Consider the following 27,674-nt stretch of genomic DNA (forward strand, 5'->3'; position numbering starts at 1 on the left):
TGGGAGCCGCCGCGATGCGGGCGCTGCTACTGCCGCTGCTGCTGTCCCTGCTGTCCCTGCCGCGCGCCGCGCGCGCCCAGCGCCTGGCCGCAGACGCAGGTAGGGAGCGGGGGGCGCTGCTGCCGGACCCCCGCCCGGGCCCGCCGCACTCGCCCGCGCTGCCACAGCCCTGCCGCCGGCGCGGGCCCTCGGTGCGCGGGGAGGGCTGGGCTGCAGGCCCCCGGCAGGTGGGCGCTGCGGGGCGTAACACCTTTGCGCGCAATTTTCAGCAAACGGGACCGGCTGCGTCCTTCCTTCATCGGAGTTTCCTGAAGGATTTTTTACACCGCAGGAGAGGAAGGATGGAGGGATCGTTATCTATTTCTTAATTATCCTTTACATGTTTCTGGCCGTGTCCATCGTGTGCGACGATTACTTCCTACCCTCCCTAGAGATCATCAGCGAATGTAAGTGAACATCCCCCGTCTTTTCCCTGCAAAACTAAGCACCTCTTTGTAGAACAGTCTCTTTTTAAAAAGCTTCCAAGTTACAAGTGCTCCGCGGGCAAAACTACGTAAGTTTCAGTGTCCGTGCATAGACCTACCAATACAATATTTAATTTGATACAATATGTTGATAGGGATTGAAAAAAATCCATACTCTGATTAGACTTTGCACAGGCAGTCGTTTAAAATTTGCTTTCCTTGTGCCTGGAGGAAAATGGTAAACCTTCCTCGGGATTACCTGAGCTGATGGGCGACTCTGGGGTGAGCAACAATGCGTCCAGGCTGCCGGCAAAAGGGAAAAACCACAACAGGGAGGGAAGGGAACCAAACCAAGAAACCAAAACTCTCCCTATATTAAAAACATGGGAATTAAGTACATTGCCAGTTCCTGTATTTCTCTAAGTAGTCAGCAAGGAGCAGGATGACCTACTGTTTACATATTAAAGGCAGGATGCAGGAGGGGGAGGAATACCACGGATACAACTGTCCTAAGTAGTCTAACAAACCTGTAATAATTCCTCTGAACTATCACTGAAAGAGATGGTCTTGGCTGAGAGTTCAGTATTTCATTGCCAAGAATTAAAAAAAAAACAACCCACCCCAGGGAAACTTATCCCTGAACACTGGAAAACATTTTCCAGACCAGAACACTTACAGAAAATGTAAGCTTAAACACTGCTGTACAGCTGTATTTTATTGATGATAAATAAGCATTTGTCAGACTTTTTTCCACAGTTAGCCACACACCCCTGTGCTCAGCGGGCAGAACTCAATCCACAATGTTGGTTACATTTCAGAAACAGTCAACTTACCAGAACAAAAATTTCATTTCACTCAAGCAAGACACAGGCTCTTACACTGTCCGTACGAAGTGAAAATTTGATTTTAAGATCGTAGCACTGGCTTGAATTTAACTAGTATTTCTGAAGACACAGTAGCATGGATTTCCCTGGAAGATAGATAGACTTGACATGGATCATGTAGCAATATCACACCAGAGTCCAAGGACTCTCCCCACAATTATTACCCATATAAACCAGATAAAGCCTGCACACATATGCCTATTTTACGTTTCAAGATCATGCCCAAGTCTCTTGTATTATCAGTACTTTTCTGGTATTTACACTGATTTCTGTAATAAAGTTAGAAATAAATTAGCCCAATAAATGAGGCTGTGTTCTCAATGTATTATTTTACCAATTTCAAATAAATGTATTAACTGTATGAAAGTAAGCAAACTTCATTCTATTAAACTGCAGTAGCTTCTAACATTATACACTAATGCAAGTAAAGGGTACAGACTACTTTAAGTTATTTTATTCTTCTTTTAAGCAATTATTTTGCTCTATCCTCAGGCCTTGGCCTCTCTCAGGATGTTGCTGGAGCAACTTTTATGGCTGCTGGAAGCTCTGCTCCAGAGCTTGTCACTGCTTTTCTAGGTAAGAGACATATGTTTTGATTCCTCAGAATCTAGAATTCTTTTCCTTGCATGCCAAACTGAAACATACCAGGGAGTCATTTTCCTTATAGGAGTCTTCGTGACAAAGGGAGATATCGGCGTCAGCACCATCCTTGGATCAGCAATCTATAATCTTCTTGGTATTTCTGCAGCTTGCGGGCTGTTTTCCAGCGTGGTATGTATCAACTTTGATAGTTCTGCTCCTAAGAGCCAATGGTTATCCTTTCTCATTTACCAACAAAAGCCAAGAGAGACTTACTATGACAACTGCCAAGTTTATTATTTAGTAGCAAAACCAGCATGTAATCAGTTAAGATAACTTGCTATGAAAGTTTTTAAAAACACTACCTTGTTAAATATCATACTCAAGTCATTCCTAAGAATCTTAAATTTTTACATAATATAGAAACAACATATTGATGCAGCATTTACAGCACTTAGTGAAAGTATTACAGACAAGTTTAAGAAAAGTAAATGAATCTGTGATCTGCAGGTTTCGAGGCTATCCTGTTGGCCGCTGTTTAGAGACTGTCTGGCATATACAATTAGCGTAGCGGCGGTCCTTGCGATGATATCTGACAACAGAATTTACTGGTAAGAGCACAAGTAGTGTCAAATTCATGTTGACTGGAGATTAGTGAGACAGCATTTTGAAAAAAAAAACCCGAACTTCAAGTAGCCTGAACTGCCATTCACTAACAGAAATAAACATCCTGTGGGTTTCAAAAAACAGAAAGTCACAATGCTTGTAAAAGATTATTAACTAAACATTCAAACCCTGCATATTTATGAAGTTTGATCTGCATAGGTTTGTCTGTACAGACTTCACAATTTCTGTAACTGTTCTGCCACAGCAATTAGTCTTCATAGGTTACTCCTTTTGAGCCTTTCTTTTGATAGCATCACTGTTAAGAAAAACATTTGTCTACCGGAAGCAGCGGATCATGAGCTTCTGATGTTTTAACTCTTCCATCAACACCGAAACTCCTGTTGCCTCAACAACTCAGGTCCAGCACCGGATCTCTGAAGTTTTGAACTCAAAATAGCACATACTATCCCTCTCTATCATATGAAGTCTCAATTTTGCAAACATCAGTAAGATACCCTGGAAAACATGCAGCTATACAAATACACAAAGAAGATTAAGCAGGGGAGGGGTATTAATCAAACTCCTGAAAGACATGGGGACACTCATGAACTTCCATAACACCAGCCATACAACTGCAAATATATGCTTTTGTGTGTTTTCCTTTTGCTACTCATGCAAATTTTCTCCCTCTCCTTACAACAGCCATTTTAGCAAGTTAAGAGAGTCAGAGGGTATCTTTATATTACATGTTATGTAAAATCTATTTTTTCATTCTAGGTATGAAAGTGCATCCTTATTATTGACATACGGGTGCTATATTCTGGTACTATGTTTTGACATTAAAATCAACCAATACCTCATGAAAAAGTTCAGTCCCTGCTGTACATGTTTTACAAAAGCTATGGAAGAGAACGCTGAGCAGCAGCCACTGGTTGGATGGAGGGAAGAGAGCGGACCTCTGATTTGTCAACAGTCGAGAACAGATAGTGGAATTTTTCAGGACGAGCTGAACTATTCCCAACTTTCAACAAGCTTGCATGGGCTTGATAAAATCTCTGCAGGTATAAGTGTTATTACAGTTGTCTCTGGCGCTCCGCATGCCTGTCTGCATTAGTACTAATAAAAGCAGATTCTGATACACTAAGATTTTGTTCACAAAAAACCTCCAGCATAGTATTTAATTAAATGATTCTTCCCTGGAATATAACATCAAGCAAAATCAGAGTGAGAGTATTTATATGAAGTTAGCTGCTAGAGGAATGCTAGGAAAGTTGCTCATTGTGTCAGTTGTAACAGCAGACTTCCATCAGCCTTTGCAATGCACATATGAAACTTCCCAGCAACACTGCTTGTAACATGCAGCCGAAAGACACATCGGTACAGTACTAATGTATACTATTCTCTTACGACAATGGCAGGTCTGTAGCCAAAAATATGCATGATATCAGAAGTAGAGGAATAGCTATGATGTAGCCACAGATCATCAGATTCCTCTTTACTTAGGCGAAAAACAGCAGTTGGTACTTACTCTTGGTAAAAATTTATGTAAACCTTTACAGAAAAGTTTGCTTTTCATCCACATTATTTCTCTCCTATAGTGACATGGTAATAAAACATTTCAGAGTTTTGTCCAGTGTGATGTAGATACTGGGTAAGACTACAGCTAGAACTTCGAAGTATTTTTTACCTTTTCCCAGTATTCTCACAAGCAGAGGCCAGTAATATGCCTGTAAGCTATGGATTCAAACTTAATGCTACAATTTAAAATCGTTACTTTTTCTTCAACAGATCATCCAAGTGTCTTCACCATGCCTGAAGCAGACATGAAGAGAATTTTGTGGGTGTTATCCCTTCCTATTATTACACTATTCTACTTGACTATACCAGATTGCAGAAGACAGTTTTGGAGGAACTGGTTCATGGTGACATTTTTAATTTCAGCAGCATGGATTTCTGCAATAACTTACGTTCTTGTATGGATGGTAACAATAGCAGGTAGGTACCTAAAGTGCTGCTGCTATACAGAATCAACTAGTCTAGAATCACTGAAAAAAGTTTTCTCCCTGCAAAGAGTTTTCCCTTCCACAATTAACAGTCAGTTTAGCAACACATACTTTGCTGTAAAAAACACAGCAAACAAAACCAATAAAAACTTATGTTTGACTGCTTAGTTTGCCACCTTCTTCCATCTAAAGAAAACCATTCAGAGTTTAGCTGCTTCAGACTGCTTACCATCACATGAATGTTTACATAGCTACAAAACCCAGCCTATATTAAAAAAAAGAAAAAGTTTCATTAAACTGCTTCAAGAAGTGATACTGTCAGATACACAGCAATAAACTAGTCAAGCTGAAGTCAGACAAACATGGAATCCACCAAGACTGAAATTTAAAGTTCAGGGTTCTGCAGAAGATTCATTATCTCTATACCTACATTTTTCTCGAACACTACAGTAAGAGATTTTGCATTAACTGCCAAAAAAGCCTCCCAAATTTTTGCCCTATTTTATTTCAACTACAGCATCATGCGTTTATTAAACATTCTTGGGGTGTGTATATGTATACCTCTTACAATTGTGCATCATAAAGTGAAGCAGTGAAAGAATTGCATTTAAGTGACAGAAGGGGTATGAACTTCTGTGTAAAAACATTCTCTTAAAAATATCTTAAGGTACTAAAAGTCTCCTCATTTCACTGTTTCTCCAGTCAGCCTGAAAAAAAAATCCAGTTTTTCATTTTAAGAACAAGCAGAAAACAAATCTCTAAACAAGAACAAAATGTTACAAAGCTTGCCATTTCCACATTATAGCTCACTAATCCTACTCAAGTGTTCTGCTAGTTCAGCACCCTAAACTCGTTTTCAACTTAAGTTCAATGAATAACTCCTTGTTCAGTGCAGAAACAGACCTACACGTTTGATAAACCTTTGAGAAATTACTAGTAGGTCACTGGATAAAACACCCACCAGGTTCACTCCTTGGCCAAATAATTTTCCACTTGTAACTAAAGGGCAAGGGTTTACTGTCTGAATGCTAGAAGCCTTTGAAACAGGATTCAAATGAAAGTTATGGCTGTTCTACTAGACAAACCACTAATTCATATGAAAGCAGGTACACTGGAGATTCAAACAGTGTATTAGTGTTAGTCCAATTTGAAGAGCCATCACAAGCAATATGGGGTCTTTGGCCCACTACTTCTATGTCAAATATGTTCTATTTACACGTTAAAATGCTAAAAGTTACACACACATTACATTCAAGTCCAGGTTCTTTCATGAAGGTTGACTCAAAGATTCTATCATTGCATATACAGCCTATCAGAATGTCATGACGGTAGCATAGCTGGGGACTAAATTTTGATGGTCAAGAACAAACCTAACTTAGTACACCTTTTTGTTGCTAGCAAAGAAAATTTGACTACTTACAGCAGGATACTGCTACCAATGCACAAAATTAACTAAAGGCTAGAAAAATAAGACCATTCTCTCTTTTATGGTCAGTTGCCAGAAAAAAAAAAAAAAAACAACAAACCCAAAACAAAACCCAAAAACAACTACACATTAAATGGAAAATAAATCTATCTAATAACAGAAAAATTAGATTCACCTGAGTTTAAATTCTTTCTTACAACCTTCAGAGGGCTAGAAACTACCGTTGGGTACATAAGGCTGTATTCACCTTGGTTTGCTTGGCGTGACCCTATTATTTTCCAGCCTGAATGGTTTATAAAAGCTGATCTTGTCAGTCCCTCATCCTACAAGTCTCTTACATTAGCAGTGATGGAAGAATAAATACCAGTACAAATTCTGCAACAGGAACATGTTAGTCCCTCTGAACCAACAAATAGTTTCAAACATAAATTTACTGGGCTGATCTAGACTAAGCTGGTATGTATTAGGCAAGCATTGCTGACCTAAGTTTACAGAGCACTGCCTCTTACTTTAAGAAAACTGTTCTTATTCGTGTTCAAATATTGCAAGTAAGAATTCAGATTTCAAAAAAAAAATATTAAGGTACTTTTTAGTGAACAAAAAAGTTTAAGAAAAACTAGTAACTTAATAGTTTGAATAGAGGTATCAAATACTTCAGCGTATCGATGCTTTTGAATGGTACAGCTGCTAAAACAGTTTTGAAGATCTGAATCCCTGCATTTTAAGTGAGAAATTAGTATGCTTACAGGACATGTAAGGCTAAAAAACAAGTGGGGAAAAATAAGCTGCTGTTTCAGTAACAATTAAACTTTTATTAATTTAAACCAGTATTTACCTGAAGAAACTCACACTTCTAAAAGATTACTTGCACTTAAAAGTCATATAAAAATTCTGCATTTTGATTCTTCAAAATCCAACAAAAGAACTTTCTAACTGGAGTGAAATGGTAAGGCCATGTAGAGACAGTACTGTAGTAATGATCCCAATGACCCTCCTCCCCAAGTAAATTCATGTGCTTTATTCCCCCCTACCTTTAAAGAGGGTGGTTATAGTTATTGCTTCATGAGCTTTGAGCACTAACAATGAGATGCCCAAAAACATAGAAGACATTATTATATTTTCTACAAGGAAAAAAAAAAAAAGAAAAAAAAAAGTAAATTGTTAGGTATTTAAACTTCTACTGTATCTGAAACAAGAAAATTAATAATTGCTATTGTCTTGACCACTGGAGACATTCCATGCAGGTCTTTGAGGAACTTAAAGACAGTTACTATACTACAATTCTTTTTCTATTTGACTGAAGAACAAGGACTTCTTTCTTTGTTGTTGTTCTTTTTTTTAACTATTTCATGGTTCAGTCACTTCATATTTAGTTGAGTTAGCTGACACATTCCTTTTGAAATGACTGTATGATTACTAATCCTTTCTCCAGCAAACAAAGTCCAAAACAACTTCTTCAGATGAAACTTACACTAAAAACATACTTGCATTTTCTACCGTTATTTATCAACTGCAGGTGAAACACTGGGAATTCCAGAGTCAGTAATGGGTCTCACATTACTAGCAGCAGGAACAAGTGTACCAGATACAGTTGCAAGCGTGCTGGTGGCTCGAAAAGGTAAAGATTTTAGTATTCAGGCTCATTCCAATGCATGTCTTTAAAAGGTACCAAGAAAAAAAGAATTCTAGTCAACATTTCCAGAAATTCAAGGAGTAACTTCAAAAGTTTTGCTCCGAATTCTAGAGCTTAATTTACTAATAATAAATAAATAGCTTACCTGAAGCAGCTGTGGCTCAGACTTTTAAAAACCTCTCAGTATCTCAGAGAAGTATTCTAGTTTGTTTTGTTGTTGATCAAGTGTTAGTTTTACTGCAAAACAGAACTGTAGGTCTTGGTATTTTCAACTTGACTGGATTTTATAATAGCCTGTCTAGCTTATCTTAAGTGCAACTGTGCAGATGCTGGTGATTTAGGGAGACCTTTTTTATATTATTTATTTTAATGCTTGTGGTACCCAAAACCATATTCTGTAGAATCGTGACTATAATTCTTTCAATGCAAAGTCTGAAAAGGGTGCTCTGTAAGAAACTGAAGGCTGACAGCCTGTTCCTCCAAAACAGTTTAGCAGCTTCGTATAATACAATTAAGCAGACTTATTTGTACTTCTTCTTTTACAGGAAATGGAGATATGGCTATGTCTAACATTGTAGGATCCAATGTATTTGATATGCTCTGTTTGGGAATACCCTGGTTTATAAAAACTGCCTTCATAAATACATCAGGACCCATAGAAGTGAACAGCAGTGGTTTGACATACACAGCCATTTCTCTTATCTGTTCTGTTGGTTTTATTTTTCTGGCAGTTCATCTGAATGGCTGGAAAATAGATAAAAAGTTGGGAGGAATTTGTCTTGTACTGTACTTAGTATTTACTGTTTTAGCAATTTTATATGAACTTGGCATCATAGGCAACAATCCTACAAGGGTCTGTGGTAACTAGTTTTAATCAGTTATTATACTGATGAAAAAAATAAAAAGCAGGAGAGAAAGACTGGTTTCTTCATTTAGTCAAAATAAAAAAAAAATAATCAAAACTCCCATTGGGCTCTAAATCTTATTTACAGAACTAAGTCATGTCATTACAGTAATATTAAGTAGAACGAAAACATCACAGCCTAATTGGAGCCCTTTCTTTTAGAGTCAAGAATTACAGTATGACTACAACGCACATATAAAACCAAAATTCTGAAAAAAGACATCTAGTTTTTACATTACAATGTTGATACACGCTGAGGGGGAAAAAAATAAAAATCAGAAAACACTAAACAAATCCCACTATGCAATCTTGAGATTAACAGAGAAAATGGCTTATTTTATTAAAAACAGTATAACCATTCATTTAAACTGAATGACTAGAGACACTTGGCCTAATTTTCCAAAGGCGCTGAGCATCCAAAGCTTCCACGGTCTACAGGGACCTGCAGGTGCTCAGTGCCTCTAAAAAAAAACAACAAAAATCAGGCAAATTGTCTTTAAAAACCAAACATAGTAAGATTCAGTTAACAAGTATCACAGTATATTAAACACTATACTGTTAAAGGCTGGTGGGATTTAAAAGTTCCTTTTTACAGTTTTTGTAAGCATACAATGTTACTAAAAATGACTTACTAGGATAAGAGAAGCTAAACAGACATAGGAATGTTCCTGAACACAGTTTTAAATTATGCATTGCGATCCAAGCGTACATCAATTTCTCTGCCACTGATTTTTATGCCGTTCATTATCCTACAGGCCTTTTCAGCAGATTCTGGTGAGTCAAATCTGACTGTTCCACAGCCCTTTGATTTTCCATTCTCCATTTTTATTTCTGCAAACATTACATGACCTGAATAAATAAGTTAAACAGCAGTTATTTCAAGTCTTCAGTGCACTAACAACTTAAAGAACTCGTCAGAAGTCACAAAAACAACCATTTTAAAATATAATCTAAGGGGACGTATGAAATCAGCACTTTCAGACTGATGGTATATTCACTTATTCAGGGAAGGTGACACAGGTCAAAACAGCAGTGAAGAATCCAAATTAAGATCCACTACTTCAAATCCTTCTTTCACCCTAGCGTAAGATGAAAGTATGCCTGTACTTGACCTCAAACTTGAAACAAAGTGCCCTATAACACTAAGGGCAAGTTTTGTGTTGCATTCTACCGACTGCCAGAAGTGTAACTACCATCAGGTGTTAACTGAATTACAGTTCAATCCAGTCCACCATGTTCACCACAACATTATCAAGCAATCACAACAATCAAGCGATTTTGTAAAGAAGCTGCACGGCAAAATTAAAAGACTTGAAAACAGTAAAGTTACCAGGCTAGGACTGGTGGCAAGTAGCATGTACTATTAAATTCCCCGAAACATTTTCTTGAGATGGGACACTCAACTCATGAGGCAACGTTTTTATCTAGATGTCTTGGTACCTCAGAGAATGTCCAAGGCCTGGAAGCTAATGAGTTTTTGTTTATGGTATGTTGTAGCACACCAATTCCAAGCCCCCAGATACCACTAGGAACAATAAACTTTCCCCTAAAATACATAGGTTTTTTATTTTTAAATATCATAGAAGACCAGCCTTTCACTGAAAGAAACTGAACATAGAGACAGTCTTTATATTTCCTTACAATACTGGTGTGAATACAATCTGTTGCTTATATTTGTGCTTATAATTCTTAAAAACAATTCAACATAATTATTACATCTGTTAGTTGCCAAGGAGATCATGAAAAAATAATAATTCTGAACTATCTGAAAGTTGCCCAAGCAGTTAAGACTTAAGAAAAAAAAAAAAAAAAAAGAGAACCTGTTTTGTTGTATCCTCCAGCTACAAAAACATGTGAACACCTGAAAATTCTTCATAACTGAACTGCAAGTTCTAACGTATATCAAATCTGTAAACAGCTGTATGAAGACTGTCTTAGTATGTTTTGTCTTTTCTGTCTCTCCAAAATAAGAAAAGCCATCCTGTAATTCAGTTAAAGCTTTCCATTCTAAAAGTATGTTTTCAAAACAAAATAATCATATTTCTACATCCAAGTTTCATTTTTCATATACTTCTGTGAAAAAACAGCTTTTCTGAATTAAATCAAAAGAATTATTGGATATTTGTAGCAATCCTTTATCTTATATAAAAAGGGCCTTTATTTCTTAACATAAAGAGGAAGCAGTACAGCCTGCAAATATGCTAATGGGGATCATCTATTTGAATAAAAAACAATCTGCCACTTTGGCAAAATTGCTAACTCTTGATTTGATGCAGCACCACTTCTGGAAGCAATGCATAACCTGGACGGCCCAGGTCCCTGCATGCATTTGTCTAAAAATAAATGCTACATTATATACTCTGTTTTGGCCAGTGGATACATAATACCTGCTTCAAAAAAGAAAAAGCTCAAAGAGTAATTAGTAAGTAGAACGGGTTAAAGGTTTATAGCAGATGTGCGCTCAGAGCCACCAGAGCCCATACTGTACCTTGGGCTCGTGTGTTATGTCATGCCTAAACATTATTTATATAACTCAGGAAAACTGGGGGAAGTAAGAAGGACTAAGCTAGCCAGATTCTTCTTCACGATAAGGCAACAACGTTGTCTTCCTGTCCTTATCTAATAAACACCATATAAAACACAAAGTCGATGAAGCTGAGCAGGGTTAAGATTCATTCATATACATACCACATTGGCTGAATTTCTCCTTTAGCTTCTGCCAGGTCAAGTCAAAAGGAAGCTAGAATAAAAAAGCATTATTGATAACAAAATATTACAAAGAGACAAAGAGCATGTAATCAAACATGCACACAAAATAAGCTCATGTTTCTACGTATTCAGATGCTTACATTTCTCACAAATATCTGGTTGCCTTTAGAGCCTAATCTTTCTCTCATGCCACCTCCTATCGGGCCAGGCACAAATCCTCGATCAATATCAATGTTCCTTTCCAGGCCTCCACCCATAGCTGGTCCCATTCGATCAAAACCAGAACTCATCCGATCCACTCCCATTCCTCCAGCCATACTGTTCATACCACCCATTCCACCACCTACACAGAGGAAGAAAAGGAGGATAAAACAAAAATCTTTTTAGTAATAAACATGCAAGTATTTAAAAAAAATAATTTAAAAAATTATTTTGTGTCAGGAAAATAACTTTAATAAAACTGCTTTAATATAAAACATAGCTTCATACATGCGCAGTGATTTATCTAGTAGCATGGCTAGTATTGGAAGATACAAAGTGTCAGTTCTGAAATAAAAGTAAAAACCAAACTGCACCAAGCTATTAGTCACACTAAGGTAGTAAAACGGTGAACACAAGTAAAGCATTCACATTTAAAGGCTGTCCGGTTTTATTAATAAAATCCTGGTAACCTGTACCAAAAAGAGATCAAGTAAATAACTGCAACAATGTCAAGACACAAATAACTTGACCATATATGCTTGTTCATTTTGCTTCCTGCATTCACATTCAGCTTTACTTAGTGCAGCTGTACCCACACTTAATGACACAATCTTCTAGCGAAAGCGTATTTGGCAGAGAACAGATGCTACTTCAAGTACTGTGAAGAGCATGGACTTTCCTATGACACACACAACGAAATATATTAATGTATATTATATATAAAGATCTAACATCAATGGCATTCAAATATCCTATTATAAACCTGTCTAGATTCATAATTAAAAATTAATGTAAAGCGTAACTATCAAGATCATTCATGAGGGACCTTCTCTTTAAGCCTTATGCCTCTCAAGATTGCCACTAGTGAGATTTTTAGTTTCTCATCTGCTCTAGCCTGAGGAACTCAGACGTTTGCTGTAATACAAAATTAGTACTGGAGCCTTGCACAAAATTAAACTGAGCGATAATCTGAAATTCAAGGCTGATTTTTTATTTCAGTTATGAAAGATTACTGAAGTTCAGCTTCATGAAGTTCACAAAAATAACTGTGCCTATTTGTCTTTTTTCTGGAACGCAAGTTTACTTGAATCACTTCTCCCCCCAAGCCAGAAGTTAAAACCATTTCAAAACGAAGATTCAGGGAAAGACTATTAGCAAGTTTTCCTCTGAACTTTTACCTCAACAAAACAGCTTTAAAGACTATCAGACTTGCAGTCACATGCAACAGAATTCTACTTCTTCCAACACTGGCAAGACACTACACCACAACTAAATTCCCTGATACAATTACACATACACCATATCATTACATTGCCTATGCATTTACATTCTATTGAAACAAGTTAACCTACTCATTCCAGATCTTACTGGGCCCATGCTAGGCGCTCCCATTCCTCCTGCAAAAACACCAATCATTGCACCACCTAAACAGGAAAAAAAATAACAAAGTGATATATGCTGAAACCACCAGTTAGTGACAACAAAGCACACGCTGAGCTCAACGTTACCCGGCAATTCTTTTCTATAGAACACTTGAAACTGTGCCTTTATTATTTAAATTAAATAGGAAAGTTCCTCCTTCTCTATTATAGGATTTAAGCTACTCTTACTTATTTCTAGCTTTTCTCCCCCTCTGACAGTCTGTCAGCAGCACATATATCTTAAAACTAAATGAGCCATTTCCCACATTGGGAAGAACAGCCTCCAAACTGAAGGGTTCATCTTATTTGAACTTCATAGTACAGAAATGACCTAGTTTCTCCCATTTTTAGGAAACCAGTGCAAAAGTGAGAAGCAGCTCTCCCAATGTCTTTACTGCAGATGAAGATGAATTGATGGAATTTAGTGGGGAGAAAGGAGAAAGAAAGGGGATCAATGCTTAACAAAAGCTGTTTGCAGAACTGTGGAATCTCCAGAATGGTATCAGAGACTGATTCTAGAGTGAGGTAAAAATAGTTCTTTTCATTGAAGTGCTAATATTCAGGAAAATAATCCCAAGGGAGCTTCTAGAATTGTAGAAACTCAAAAGAACTACATTCCTGTCACTGCAGAACAGAGTGCAACTGTCAGCTGCATTTTTCTTGCTTGATTTTCACACCTAGAAGAAACAGCTCAGTTTTTACTTATGGGAAAACAGATCTGTAACTGTCATCTTTTGGCTAGATACCATCATTTTAGTATCTAAAAAAGGTCATCCTGAGTCTTCCATTAGATTTGTTTTCTCCACACGGTTCAAAACAGCAACAATTGCTCCCTGCCAGTCTCTTGTGGGAAATATTTGTCTCCAGACAACATGCTGTCATAGCTATACCAAGACCTCAAAAAATATGGACTAGCCTGTTTAAAAAAAACTACCCTCTTTCAACACCAGCAGGATTACTCCCAGTGCTTCAGCCAATGGTTTGCATATGACGATGATCTTATTACTTGTTCATTAGGCCAGAGACGGTCTTGCAATGAAACACCAAGTCAAATTTTGAGACTTCTGTCAACATGACTGGGTTTTGCCCTTAAAAAGAATTGTAAAGAACAAAAATTGCTGGTTTTCCAGAGCTAGAAAACCTTAGTTGTTTGCTACACCTGCTCTTTCAAAGAGAAGAAAAACGAAAGTCTCTCCAACAGTCTAAGATGCACTTCAAAAAAAACCCAAAAAACAACCTGAAAGCTCAAATAATCCTAATCAGCAAGATTTCAGCTGTTTGTGACCTTAGAGACATCCTTTACCTGTAGTTTCCCCCCACTGGCTTTTCACCAATGAAAAATTATATACTCAGAGATGCTCTATGACACAACCTTTGATTTTTTGGATACTTCAAAATTTTGGCTATTCAAACAGCAACTCCAATGATTCTGTTGCAAATCAAACATCCTCATTTTCACTAATTGATGCCATAGCCCAATCAAAGACTGTCTTTAAGTTGCCCTCATTGAAACTGGCAGGATACTAACGCAAAACGCACTCACAGCATTTAAGATGCCATTAACATAAATATAGCAACAGGAGTACACTAGGGTCTTCCCTGATTAAATATGTTATCTATTAACTATTGTATTTGTAAAACCCTACAATTTCCTTCCATTATTTAAGGAAAAGCTGGGAAACTCTTATGTTGGTTCTCAGAATAGTATTTAGATGTCAAGATTGCTGATTGGTTTTAAGTTGAAGCTTGCTGGATCTACTGAATGAATGACTCCCACATCAGTTTCTCACAGTGGCCACGTCATTCATTTCAAAACCAATGTGTGTTACCAGAAGACTTGGAAGTCTACTGCTTGCATGAACATTTATAACTGAAGTGGCTTTGGATTTTCCCTTAAGAAACAGATTTTATCCTATGTTGCAAGTAGACAGTTACAGTGAAGGAGGGGGAAGGAAACCTGTCTCCTATACTGCATTCATCCAGGTAAAAGTATAGTAACAAAGGGCAAGAACTGTTGGCACTCCCAGGTCTCTTAAGAGAGAAAAGTATCTTGTTTGAGGGAACCCAAAAGTAACAAGATGAACTCTGCCAACAAGACATGACCTATAAACAAAACAAAGTGGCTCAGTTACAGGAAAGGCCAATAAACCCCATTCCGAGCTGCTTGAGCTCAGAAAGCAGGAAGAAAACGGAGGGCACCAAAATTCACTGTTCCCATGCAATGCTACCTTATTTGCAGTAAAAACAATTTTCCAGCATGCATTTGCAAAAGCAGGCTCCTGGAAGTTACAAAGGTGGTACATGGGCAGCTTCTTCACAATTACCAGAAGTGTATACTTTAATACCCAAAAGACTCAATACCTCACAAAGTTAACAGTATGAAGCCAAATGCATTTCTTAAGTTGTTATTTTTGGATATATTTTACAGACTGGAAAAAGCCCCACACTTTAACCTCCACTCTAAGCAACAACTAAAATAAATACTCAGATTACATCCTTATAGTAATGACCAGGGGAGAAGGAACAGAGGAAGATGACCCAGTGAAACCAAGTTTCTTCTTCTAGTAAAACTCGCCCAGTATGTTGCAATTTGCCACAGGAAATTTAACAGTTACCATACCCATCCTTCCAAAAGAATCTCCAAACCCACGGTTCAATGCCATGTCACTACGACCAAATTCTCGGTCCATATTTCCTCCCATTCCACCACGGAACATTTCTGTAGGGAACAAAGCAAAAAACACCACCAGAAATATTCTGTTAACATATATCTAAGCTGGTGTTTATACAACACTCGTTTCACAGCTGGTTGGTTAAATAGAAGTGGGTTTAAGGCACAAGTCAGAGGCGCCTACTAAATGCTTAACTCCCACACCAGCTCCTATGCCTCTACTCATGCCACTGACTGTATTTCCCTTGAACTCATCTACATCACCCATCCCAAAAGAAAGGGCTTTTAATCAATATTAGCAAACTACTAAGTGTACAGGAACAATGTTCACCTACCTCCCATTCGGCTGACTCCAAATCCTCCCATGTTAGGCATTCCTTCAATTCCACGAAATCCAGCAAGTCCTGTAAAATAAGGAAGGGTGCTTTCTATACAATATTAAAAAAATACTTAATGCAAAGAACTTGACTATACGTACCACCTCCCATTCTATTCATTCCACCAAATCCTGGACCGTCTATTCCCATACCTTTAGAACAAAAAGACGAACACTTTAGAAGACAGGTAAGATCTTAACTGATTTAAAAAAACGCAGAGGCAGTTAACATCTCAAAAGAACACTACACAAGGCTTGCTTTGTCAAGAGTATGTCATTCTTCCAAACACAGAAATGATAATGTTAAACTTAAAGCTCTGTAAAAGTCAAAATTTAAGATCACAGATTTACCTCCTGGACCCACGGTCCCCATTCCACCACCCATGCTCAACTGTGTTGCACTGATGGGCTGTCCACCTGGTCCGAGTCCCATACCAATGCCACCAAGACCACCTTGAAAACAAAAACAAGTAACACAAGAAAAAGATTTTCCTCTGTATCATAGAGACCACAGTAAGCAAAAGTACTAACAAACAAACTACAAACAAAAAGACTGTATCAACATATATTAAGTGCAAGGAGGAGAAACAGTGTGAACTCACGAGGTAATTGTGAAGTTTTGCTGTCTGCAACACGGAAATCTTCATGAGGAATCGATTTGTCATCCTGATAAAAAAAACAAGGATGTCATAATATGATCCTTTCAATGTTTTGAAAGAGACATGTAAGGTAGAAAGTAAGCAACTTACCATTTTAACATGCATGGGTCTATCAAACAGGAATTGTCCATTGAACATAGCTGAAGAAATTCAAGTCAAGAAATCAACTACAGAAGACAATTTAACTATTTTAGAAGAATCACTGTAATAACTTATTTTATTTCTGTACCATTTTTAGGAGTCTTACCTTTCCTTAGTTAATCTTTAGAATGCCAATTCAAAGGCCAGCAGAAACTATGCAAGCTGTTATGTATATAAAAGCCAGTTTCACACATCACATTCCCACATATTTTAATCTTGTTCAACATTATCAGAAACACCTTTTTAGACTCCAGCAGTAAATTCAGTCACTAACAAAAACATATATGCACAGTATTACACTCTAGTCCCTACATACTAGTTACAAGGCAAGTAAGTACCATTTGCAAAACGACGCTATCAGAAGCTATTAAAGACTAATCCGTATTTGACCAGCTATTTTTTAAAACCAAGGATACATATTGCTTGAACAGCTTCAATCGCTTGTTCAAAGGTAACTGTTCCCATTCCTCGACTCTTGCCATCTTTATCTTCTTTGATGTCTGCACGCTTCACAGTTCCAGCAATGCTGAATACCTCCTTCAGTTTCTTCCACCCAACTTTAAAGTCAAGCTTACACACAGAAATACATTAGTGACTTCAGAGCATGTTTCTGTTCTGCCAGTACATTTGGAAGAGATTTTCTGCATTGTTGTAACCCTTCAGCTTCACAAAATGCTTGATATATGTAAATAGCTGGGATTTTCTAATATAGACACACTGCAATCAAGTCAAAAAATGTCAACTAAAAGCAACAATTTACACTACATGCACATATTTTACTTTAATTAGCATATTAACATTCAGAAATGGATTGGTTCTTGTCAAGAGCAGCTGTACTCCCGTAAAGTCCTCTTGCAGCCATAGTTCTTTTGTGCAAATAAAGAACTTTAAAAGTTCCAATATAACAGTTTGTTAGTCTAAAGTAACTAGCAAGATAAACTGAAGCATACATTTAATTAAAAAAAAATGCAACCATAAATTTATAGTGGAAAGATGTATAAAATATTTTTTCAAATCAACAGATGACTGTGCAATAATTAAAAGTGTATGTCAGCCTCAAGAGTTTAACTTATCTTTCATGTCCATAAGCTGTATACATAGCCAACATTTTTAGCTTAATATACTAATTGTGAACTAATTTCCCATTTCCTCTTTATATGAAACCTGAACTATGCATGAACATAAGATGGTTTCTAGAGATCAAATATTACAGTTATAAAAAAAAAATTAAACTTACATTAGCAACAAAAATAGTGGACCCAAGCCTGCCTGCCTGCAAGTTGTTGATAACCTCAGGAGGAATGTTTGGATTATTGAGAATAGAAGGTGGCAAATTCATTATTCCAGGTGCCACATCGGGTCCATGTCCTCCTGGAAACTGTCCTCCTACACGCTGTAATGCCCTACGAGCATGTTCACCTTCAGGATCCTGAAAGATGGGCAAAAATAAAGCCAACTTAATCATCAACAAAAGGACTGGCAACAAACAAAAAAGTACGACTTGAAATTCTACATAAACCCATCAAAATTATCAACTAATATCCTTGTCCATGTCAGAGGGATCAAGAACTGAATGAGCATGGAGACCTAATTCCCTCACCTCTAGAGGTGGGTCCTTTCAGATGAGGGTTGAGGCATATTGGCAAAGCACTTGTTGAGGAAGCGTGCACTGCCACTTCACATGCTGTACCTAGCCTATGGACAAGTAGAAAAGATTTCAATCTAAAGGACTGTCAGTCTAGCACCTTCTTCCAAGAACTGAATTAATTTAATTAGGTTGTTGGGTTGGTTTTTTTTTTATTTAATAATACTATTATTGAAGTTGTAACAGGACAAAAAGAACGGCATCAGACACCATCATATACTACAACACTACAACAGAAATGTTGACATTAATTTCACTTTCCAGTCAGCACAAGTTCTCTACTTCCAGCCCCATTTTTGCACATATGTAGTGGTAGTCTGATACTCAGCTCATTCTGTGCCATATTTTGAAGCAGGTAAGCAATGTAAACATAGAATCATTTAGGCTGAGAAAGACTTAATGACACTAAAGTAAGAATATGAAGTTGTTTTAAAGAAAAACAGATTATTTTGACTTTAGGACACACTTTTTGTCAGTTCACTCGGCATAGTACCAAGGCCAACAGGACTTTAGCCCGCGAAGAAAATGTCATTAAAAAATTAAACTGGAAATTACACAGCTAAGATGTTCAAAACACTGTACTGCCATCTCTGTAGTTCTAGTATCTTCACTATTTCAAGTTAAAAGCAGTAGCAATAACCATACCTCTTTAATATTCAGGGGTCTTCCACTAAGATCATATTTGTTCATAGTTTCTAATGCTTTCTTAACAAATTCTTCATCTTTGAATTCAACCACACTTAGAGAGAACAAAACATTTAGAGTATTAAAATAAAGTTTACAATGTTAAAATTAACAGAATGTTTGTATAGTCGTAAGATTCAACACACATAGAAAAAGAAACTTACCCACAACCCTACATCCATGATTCGTGATCATATGTAAAGAGAAAAAAAAAAGCAGTCAGTCAGCACATATAATAGAACATTTAAGATTCCAGTTAAAGATCCCAGCTCACTGTTAAATAACTATTGAAGTTATTTGCAGCTTCAAAATCCATAATACATGCTCTTTACTGGTAGCCAATCTGAATTTCTCCTACTTTCTCAACATACATACCTTTCAAATGCAAGAGAATACATTATCTTATATTCTCTTTGAGCCAAACCAGAATTGGAAAAATGCCACACAGATCCATGTACGGACAATTGGGGAGAGGAGGTGGAGGGGAAAGGGTGGAAAGAAAATAACTCAAAAACTTAACCAAAAACCAATCAAGACACTCAGTGTGTCATTAAAAGCTGTCCAGTGACTACAAAATTCACATCTACCTACATCAAGTATACCAGTACGATGAACAAGGAGTCTGCATACCTCTTCAGTATTACTAGCATAATTGAGAAATTACTTGGTAAGAAAATAACCTTATTGACTGCACCAGAATCCTCCTAATAAAGCAAAGAGTTGAGGATTGCTTTAAGCAAAGCAAAGCTGACAGCATGTTTTAGTTTTAACAAGCATTAAAGAAAGTCATTTACAACAATGGATACAACCTCAGTTAAGACCAAAACCTGCATTGCTGGTGTTCTCGCTGCAGGTTTGGACCTACTATTGGTCAAACTTTTGACTATTTTTAAGAAGACAAAAGAGCTTTAACAATCTTCACTCTTAGTGCCTCATTGCTGGCACTCTGTTGGCTACCAACCATCTCCATCCATTTAGTTTTAAGAAAGCAAATAACATTAATCCAGTGTTTAGAGTACCAACCCTGCAAAGCTGTCAAATCAGGCACTTCAAACAGTATATTCTTTGCTAACATTTTATACTCATTGGCCCCAAGAAGAGAATACTACACTAACAAAATTTAAATAAGATCAGTGATTTATTGAAGGTCCTTCATATGAAACAGATTCGTACCAAAACAAAGATGTTGGCTAACAAGAAGAATTAAGTAAATGCCATTTGTTAACATTTACAGAAGTATTTTGTCCTTTACAGCCAGCTAGCGTGAGTTGCATCAAAGTGTCAGACTACTTCTAATACAGAATCCTCAAGGCTACCTTGATGAAAATCAGTGTAAAAATGAAACTTACTTCCCAATAACTGGTACAGGTATTATACAAAAATAAAACTGCTGAGGAACTTTTAAACCTCTAGCAGATTGTTGCCCACGGCACTTACCCTTGATTTTCCTTCAGCATCCTTAAACAGCTCCACGTATGTAACCTCACCAACTACATAAGACATACAAAGGGAAAATACCAAGAGACAATGCATTTAACACCAGTATCTTTCTTTACTGTGCCCCTGTGCACAACTCTACAGAGAAGCACCTATTATTCACCAACAATCAAAACCAGACCAGCGTACCTCCTGTCAATGGCTATATAAAATTTAGCTAATTTTCAGAAATATGCAGCAGCCACATTCTCAAAAAGCTAAGAACAAACAACTATATTTAACCTAATTCATACTACAAATCATGTTTTGGCCAGTATGATATAGTTGGTGAACAAATTCAGATATACACAGTCCCTTAACCTAACAAATGAAACGTCAACGTTCACTGGAGAGTGTTAAATTTATCATCCTACTCACAACACCTGTTTTAAGGTGACTTTCTACCTGAATGTCTTCAATCATACGTTTGCCTTCAATAATAACCAAATTTACACATCAAATATTTCACAGCAAGCCACTCACTTTCTAAGTAGGAAGTTTCAGTAAATAAACCAATCAAATAGTCACGTCACCTTACAACAGATAAACCAGCAGTTACAGAAGGGGGGTTTTGGCATTTTTCACAGCCTAAAAGCCAAGTGTGCTTTGCATTACTTTTGAAGAATCATTTTTTCAAGGAAAACACAGAACTAACTTTTTACAGAATTCATGTATTAGTATTATTTTACCCTAAACTCAAAAGAAAATGTTTAGGGTTTTAAGATTACTCCAGCAGAACTGCAACTATAATAACAAGCTTTTAATACAAATCTCCAGACAAACAGTCATGGCAGTAGTGACAATGCAGACAAAGTTAATACCACAGCCAGATTCCACCAAAGAAATACAAAACAACTTTTGAAAGACATCCTTTATTATTCATGTTAACACACTAAATGTGTTGCTTAAATACAATAGCCCTTAAAAGAAAAAAAAAATCTACGAAGACTACAACTAGACGAAACACAATCTCTTTAAGAAGTCATGAGGTCATGCATATACTCTCTACTGTCACACTAGAATGGCAGAAGATTGTAAGCACTTCATTTACCCATTCTACCCTGCAATGCAATTGTCTCAGATGAAAGAGGGGGAAGGGAGATAGATGTACCAAGTAAAGGCCAAAAAAAAAAAAAAAAAAAGTCATCAAATCAAATCTGTGTGGCTCAAAGGACATACACATTGCATTTAAGTTCTACCCCTTTCTCCGTGAAGTATATTATAAAGAATAAGTTACCTTTCTCTCTCATAAGATCTTTAATAGCTTGCCATTTCATGTCATATGGGATGTTGCTAATAAAAACTCTATTACGATTAATAGTCTTCTTCTCTCCAGTGCCTGCATTCTTGTCCTTTGAATAGGGATGGAATCTATTCTTGTTTCCAAGAGAAGGGATTGCCTTCGGTTTTGCAATGTACTTCTCTTTCACAGGTGCTTTCTCTTCTTTTGCCGTCTCATCATTATCCCTACATTAAAAAAAAAAAAAAGCCAAACAAAATTAGTCTTGTGTTGGATCAGTAGAGTGTCACACACCCTATACATATATATATGTATGTGTGTGTGTGTGTGTATAACTCCTATGCTATTAGAACTTCCAGGATGTTAAACACTGCTTTTCAAATAAGGAAAAATAAATTCATGTTACCAGTCTAATTTCAAAAACTTTTGCTTTATCTAGAACAAAAAATAATGTTATAGTATATCTACTCACTACTCTAAGTAAAGAAAGTACATCTTTCCACTTCAGTTACATCTCATTTCCATTATGTTTGTCAAGATTCAGCAAGACGGTACTATGAAACTACAAATATCAAATGACTCAGCTGAAAAATAAGCTACAGCACCCATGCTTTGGTGCTTCAATAATTTTCACATCAGACTTGGCTAATTCAGATGACATTCACCACAGAAGTGAGAGTTGAAACAGCCTAACTAACAGCTTGGTATACTTCATTCAATGTAATAGTAGTAAGACATAAAAAGTTTAATAGGTTGTAAATCAAATTACATCTTATTCACCACACAAATAATTTTTATTTACAATTTGTGCCAGTCTGCTTTTAGACAAAAATTAAAATTCAATTAAGAACAAAAAATGCTCCTTCACTTTCACTGCTTAATGCTACTGGAATTTGAAAACCTGCTAAATGCATAAGAAATAGCTGTATTAAGGTATGCTCTCCATCTAAGACTAACTAAGTCACCAGGTATTATCCACTAGAAGCAACAACATAATAGACTTTGGCCCTCAGTCTTTCAAAAATTTAGCAGCAGCAGCAGCTGTTCTCTTTTAAAAATCTTTTTATTTTTAGATGAAAATGCAGGAAAATTCGCTTCCCCTAAAGCAGCCCCAATCTCAACTTTGAAAAACCTAGACACTTTGAAGATAATGAGATGAAATAGCAAGAACTCTTTAGCACTCTTGAAAGTGTTACTATCACGAGGTGATTTAGCATGCTAACAGAGAACCAAGGTGCCTGAATTGTTAGTTTAAAAAAGTGAACTGCTGAACTGAAAGAATTCAGTGATAAACCCACACAAACATGATCCATTTACAGGTGCTACTTAAGAGATATACATCAATGTCCAGTTCACATCTCACCACAGCTAATGAGAAACTGTACTGGGTCTGGCTGAGCCCCACAGCAGCCCTTGTAGCCCTGTGCTTTGTGTTGGTAGCCAGAAAGGTGGTGGGAACACACCAGTGTGTTGCTGCTGCTGAGCAGCGCTGGCCCAGCACCAAGGCTGCCTCTCCAGCATTCCCACCACCACCCCCACATAGGCTGGGGGTGGACAGGATCTTGGGAGGGGACACAGCCAGGACAGCTGACCCACGCTGACCAAGGGGATATTCCATTCCACATGATGTCTGCTCAGACATAAAAGCTAAAAGAAAGGAGAAGGAAGGGGGGCCATTCATTATTTACTATGTTTGTCTTTGAGAGCAACTGCTACACATACTGAAGCCCTGCTTCCCGGAAAGTGGGTGGACATTGCCTGCTGATGAGAAGTAGAGAATAACATCTTCTGTTTTCCTTCATTTCTGCTTGCACAGCTTTTGCTATTGCTTCACTAAACTGTCTTTATCTTGACCCACAAGTCCGGGGAGTTTTCCCCATCTTATTTTCTCCCCCTGCCCCATTCTGCTGAGGAAGCGAGTGATAGAGGCTTGGTGGGCACGTGATGTCCAGTCAAGGTCAACCCACCACAGAAATTTTAAAAGTACTTTTACACCAATGTTTATTTTCACATTAGCCACCAAAGTTAGATCAATTACAAGGAAATGTCCTGCAGGACTGTCAAAAGTGATCGACTGTGAACCCACCTTCTTAAATTACATCACTGTCTTTACAATTTTTCCCACATTTCAGAAGGCTTAGTTTTTATCTCATTTTGACAGGTTGAAAGGTTTCTGGTGTAAAATTAGCCAAAACAGGCATTTCAGTTTTATAACCACAATGTATGGCAAGATCACCAATTTTGATTGCAACGAGTATTTTCAGCTCTCTGCAGTTATTAACAAAGCAGTAAATGACACATAAATGGCACTCAAAAGCACATACAAATTGCCTTTCATGAAGCTGAAGATATTACTACTAAAGCTTGGGCACTTTTCAGGGAGGAATAAATTCAAATACATCCATACTTCTCCCACGACTTTTTCCCCAATTTTAAAGTACTCCTATGATATGAACTTCACAGTCCTTGCATTTACTAGTGGATTAAGAAAGGATTAGCAACGGAGAAATGCATGGACACTCCTCTGGGCTAAATATTTGTAAAATTTAAAATGAAGTCAGCAACAAGTTATCTGGTTCAAGCATCCTCCAGCTTCCCTCTGCATCATTCCTCTGCCACACCATCCTGTCTGTTGTGGCAGTACAATTCCTGTGTGGCTGTGTAATGAAGTGAAATGGAGGGAACAATGCAGGGAACTGGAGGGAGCCAGAGGGAGAGGAGAGGGAAAGAGCAGAGTATCAGGTTTTCCTGTCAGTTCAGCTCCTTCCAATCCAGTCCCATTTGTGAATGCAAAACTCCTGCCCAATGAGATTCCTAGCAAAATCTGAGTTCTTCCTTAAGTTTTAGGATTAAAGCAATGGATTCTCTCTAGCCTTTTAAGCTCTTTCCTGCTTAAAGGATTATGAAACAGCCCCTGGGTGCTCAGTGTGGTGCATAGGAAGAGCCAGGTCTCCACATACAGAATCCAGAGGCTGTACAAGACCTGGCTGTACAAACCAGTAGAGACCACAGAAGATGTGAGCATAAACACTTACATCTGGGAAACAAGAACACACTTCACCTAGGTCTGAGGATCACAGTCAGTCTCCTAAAAATACAGGATTAATTAAAATAAATAATCCTTCTTGCAAAACTCTCATATGAGTCAAAACCAACGCAAGCCAGCGAACAAGCTGGAGGCAGAGATCCTTCTGTGGATGTAGCTCCTACCCTTCTCCTTGAATATTAAAAAATAATTTTAATCAAATAACACATTCAAAGCGATGTCACATTAGTCACCTATAGACTACAGGGAAGACAGTCTCAGAAACCGTGAGTGGACATTTTCTTGGGGGAAAAACAACAGTGATTTCTACCTTTTACCTTCTGTATGAACTAATCATTTTATATGTTTAATTAACATTAGCCTGTGAAAACACTAGCAGATTTCTAGGGTTGAAAGAGACATGCCTACATTAATTTCTTTTTAAAAAGCATGTCCTCCATTGATTAGAAAGAGCAGTTTTTACCTTTTGAAAAGTAACACCTTTGAACTTCCATAAAGTTTTGGAAACAAAAGACAAGGTTTCCATATACAAAACTAGAAGCCTAAAAAATAATAAGCACAAGATAAATCAACATGAAAGCCCTAAAATCTGGGGTTTTTTTAAAAACAGATTTCTACTCCTCTGCTCACAAGTGTCCATACAAATCGTAAGATCAGCAGAGATAGAAACGCAAGAAGTCCACGACACAACTCCAAAGCACACAGCTGAGTTTAGCTTTGTTACAACAGTTCCACAGCTCAGTACCATAAACTTAGGGAACTGTGCAAGTTGAGACCAGGACTCCCCTCCAATTTAATGTGAGCGCTAAGCAAACATGGTTACTGAAATACTTTTTTTAAAATATTATATTTCACCTACACACTGACAGCTAAATCCGTTGTACATATGTTTTGGGGAAGACTGGAAACTACATATGAAAGAATAAGATTTGTAACTGTTACCAAGAACTCTGCATTATTTTCAAACTTCAAGCTGTAATGTCTACCACCCAGAATGACTGGGATTTTTCATTTGCTTGTGGTTGGTTTTGGAGGGAAAAGAACAAAATCACTGACAGTAGGAGGGATACAGCGAAATTAAGTCATTATTTTAACAGTAGCAACCCCAAAAGGCAATAAAAAGTTATATGCCTCAAAGGTGCAAAAGGGTTGCAATCTCCCTGCGAAAACTCAATTATAATTTGCATAGTTTGGAAGCTGAGGGCCAGGCTCAGGGAAAGAAAAATAAATTGCTGTTTCATGGTAATGTGAAATTTATAAATTGTAAGCTATTTGAATTTCACAGCAAGTCAAGTAAAGGCAGGAAGTACGCCTTTATTCCTCCACCTTTATACTGAACTTGATCTCATGTGCATTTTTTAGTTTTTTTTTTTTCTTTAAACACAACAGCACCGGACGGGGGCTGCTTAGTCAAAACTTCACAGATCTCAACAGCTTTGATGTACTGCAACAGTAAGTCTACCATAAGTGTATTTTTCCTCTAAGTCTGAAACGACATTGGAAGCAATATTGAAATTCCAGTGCTACAAGGCCAAAACCTAGTCTGTGTGAAGAGCGATAACCCTTGAAGCCTGACATCAAGAACGACCAAACACAGAAAAAAGTTATTTGCAGTGTTGTTCTAGAGCTGGTATTTCTTGCTCCCTTTCCCTACGTTCCTCTCAGACCTGCTAGGTAAGGCACAGTCTGCACATTCCACGTAGGATAATGCTACAATTCAGAAGAAAAGTTTGCACACATATGCAGGCTTTTTGCTTGATTTTAAAGAGTCGCTCACTACAGCGCTGCCTCACCGTTCCCGCGATTAGTCCAACGGCTTTACAAAACATACCCGACGGTAAGCAGCGGCACCGTCACCCCGGCCAGCCGCGGTGTAGGCCACACCGGCCCCGCGCCCTGCGAGGCGGCCTGAGCAGCGCCCCTCAGCCCGGGCCCCCCGCCCGCAGCCGCCCTGCCCTCAGCGGCCGCCACTCCACCGAGAACGTCCGCCTTCCCCCGCGGCCGGGCCACGGCCCGCTCCGTGCGCCCGCCGGGAGCTGCCCGAGGCCGGGGCTGTCTCCCCCGCCACCCCCCGCGGCGGCTCCGCGCTCAGGCCGCGGCCGCCCCGTCCCCCGGCGGGGGAGGAGCCCGGCGGGGCGTGAGGGAGGAGAGGGCCGGCCGCCTTCCCCCACCGCGGCCTAGGCGGGCCCCCCGCGCCCCCCGCGCCCCCGCACCGCCCCCCGGCCCCGCACACACATTTTGACGCCATTAGCGCTGCCCCCGCCGCTCTCGGCTGCTGCCGCTGTCGCTGCTGCCGCCGCCTCCTGATCCTGTGGCGGCTGTTGTAGCGGCTGTTGTTGCGGCGGCGGCTGTTGCTGCTGCTGCTGCTGCTGTTGTTGTGGCGGCGGCGGCGGCGGGTTGGCGGGGGCGGCCTCCTCCACTCCGCACTGCGGCGCGGCGGCCGCAGCCTCCGGCTTGTCGTTCTCCGCCATTTCGTCGCCGGGCCGCGGCCCCGCTACCGCTGGGTTTGAAAAGAGGCCCGGAGCGCCTCGGCCTCGCCGCGCCGGGCCGGCCCAAGTCTCGCGAGAACGGGGCTTGCGGCGGGCGGGGAGGGGGCGCGCGAGGCGGCTTTATGCGTTGCCATGGCGACGCTCGGTGGGCTGCAGGGCCCACGGCCGGCCCGCTGCCGCGGCGGAGCGGCCTTCCCGCAGGAGCGGCACAGCGCGGCCCGCCGCTCGCCTGGGGGCTCGCCGGGCCCGAGCCCGGCCGCGCTTCCAGTGCCGCAGCCCACCGGCGGGCAGCTCTGCCCGAGGCTCAGGCCTGTGCTCCCCGCCCGGGCCGGCCGCCCCCGCCGTGCGCAGTCCCCCGGCTGCCGGCCCCGCCACCCCCGCGGCGACCGGTGGCCCCCGCCCCGCGCACCTGCAGGG

General features: G+C 39.1%; 2 protein-coding genes and 1 long non-coding RNA gene across 3 annotated transcripts; 1 reads left to right on the forward strand and 2 right to left on the reverse strand.

The window, feature by feature from the left end:
* SLC24A5 (solute carrier family 24 member 5) lies at positions 1-8,467 on the forward strand. Its single transcript, XM_055809802.1, has 9 exons — positions 1-99; positions 270-446; positions 1,841-1,924; positions 2,016-2,119; positions 2,438-2,538; positions 3,311-3,594; positions 4,322-4,528; positions 7,479-7,580; positions 8,141-8,467. Exons 1-9 carry the CDS (start codon positions 15-17, stop codon positions 8,461-8,463), a joined length of 1,467 nt encoding a protein of 488 aa, XP_055665777.1. The 5' UTR covers positions 1-14; the 3' UTR covers positions 8,464-8,467.
* LOC114013295 (uncharacterized) lies at positions 1,159-2,099 on the reverse strand. The gene is made up of 2 exons (XR_003556199.2): positions 1,994-2,099; positions 1,159-1,434 (listed from the first exon to the last, which is right to left on the reverse strand). It is a non-coding gene; the product is annotated as an uncharacterized LOC114013295 (long non-coding RNA).
* On the reverse strand, positions 2,204-27,332 carry MYEF2 (myelin expression factor 2). The gene is made up of 17 exons (XM_055809788.1): positions 27,004-27,332; positions 21,720-21,949; positions 20,444-20,496; positions 19,171-19,178; positions 18,968-19,061; positions 17,915-18,106; positions 17,094-17,247; positions 16,627-16,676; positions 16,480-16,543; positions 16,229-16,330; positions 15,980-16,030; positions 15,837-15,905; positions 15,451-15,549; positions 12,762-12,833; positions 11,349-11,551; positions 11,188-11,239; positions 2,204-9,348 (listed from the first exon to the last, which is right to left on the reverse strand). Exons 1-17 carry the CDS (start codon positions 27,237-27,239, stop codon positions 9,185-9,187), a joined length of 1,893 nt encoding a protein of 630 aa, XP_055665763.1. The 5' UTR covers positions 27,240-27,332; the 3' UTR covers positions 2,204-9,184.
* Between the last annotated feature and the right edge of the window lie 342 nt (positions 27,333-27,674).

This window comes from Falco peregrinus, chromosome 1 (genome assembly GCF_023634155.1).
Source record: "Falco peregrinus isolate bFalPer1 chromosome 1, bFalPer1.pri, whole genome shotgun sequence".
Classification (NCBI taxonomy): domain Eukaryota; kingdom Metazoa; phylum Chordata; class Aves; order Falconiformes; family Falconidae; genus Falco; species Falco peregrinus.

What these genes read in the sequence shown, in the direction of transcription:
- MYEF2 (XM_055809788.1), bottom strand. Translation starts at nt 27,239, where the DNA reads ATGGCGGAGAACGACAAGCCGGAGGCTGCGGCCGCCGCGCCGCAGTGC. An exon ending in TGAAGCTGTTCAAGCAATAT is followed by an intron (nt 16,677 to 17,093) that starts GTATCCTTGGTT and finishes GAATTTCTTCAG; the next exon opens with CTATGTTCAATGGACAATTC. An exon ending in TGGAGTCAGCCGAATGGGAG is followed by an intron (nt 15,550 to 15,836) that starts GTAGGTGAACAT and finishes TGTTCCCTACAG; the next exon opens with AAATGTTCCGTGGTGGAATG.
- SLC24A5 (XM_055809802.1), top strand. Translation starts at nt 15, where the DNA reads ATGCGGGCGCTGCTACTGCCGCTGCTGCTGTCCCTGCTGTCCCTGCCG. An exon ending in GCGCCTGGCCGCAGACGCAG is followed by an intron (nt 100 to 269) that starts GTAGGGAGCGGG and finishes CGCAATTTTCAG; the next exon opens with CAAACGGGACCGGCTGCGTC. An exon ending in CCTAGAGATCATCAGCGAAT is followed by an intron (nt 447 to 1,840) that starts GTAAGTGAACAT and finishes CTCTATCCTCAG; the next exon opens with GCCTTGGCCTCTCTCAGGAT.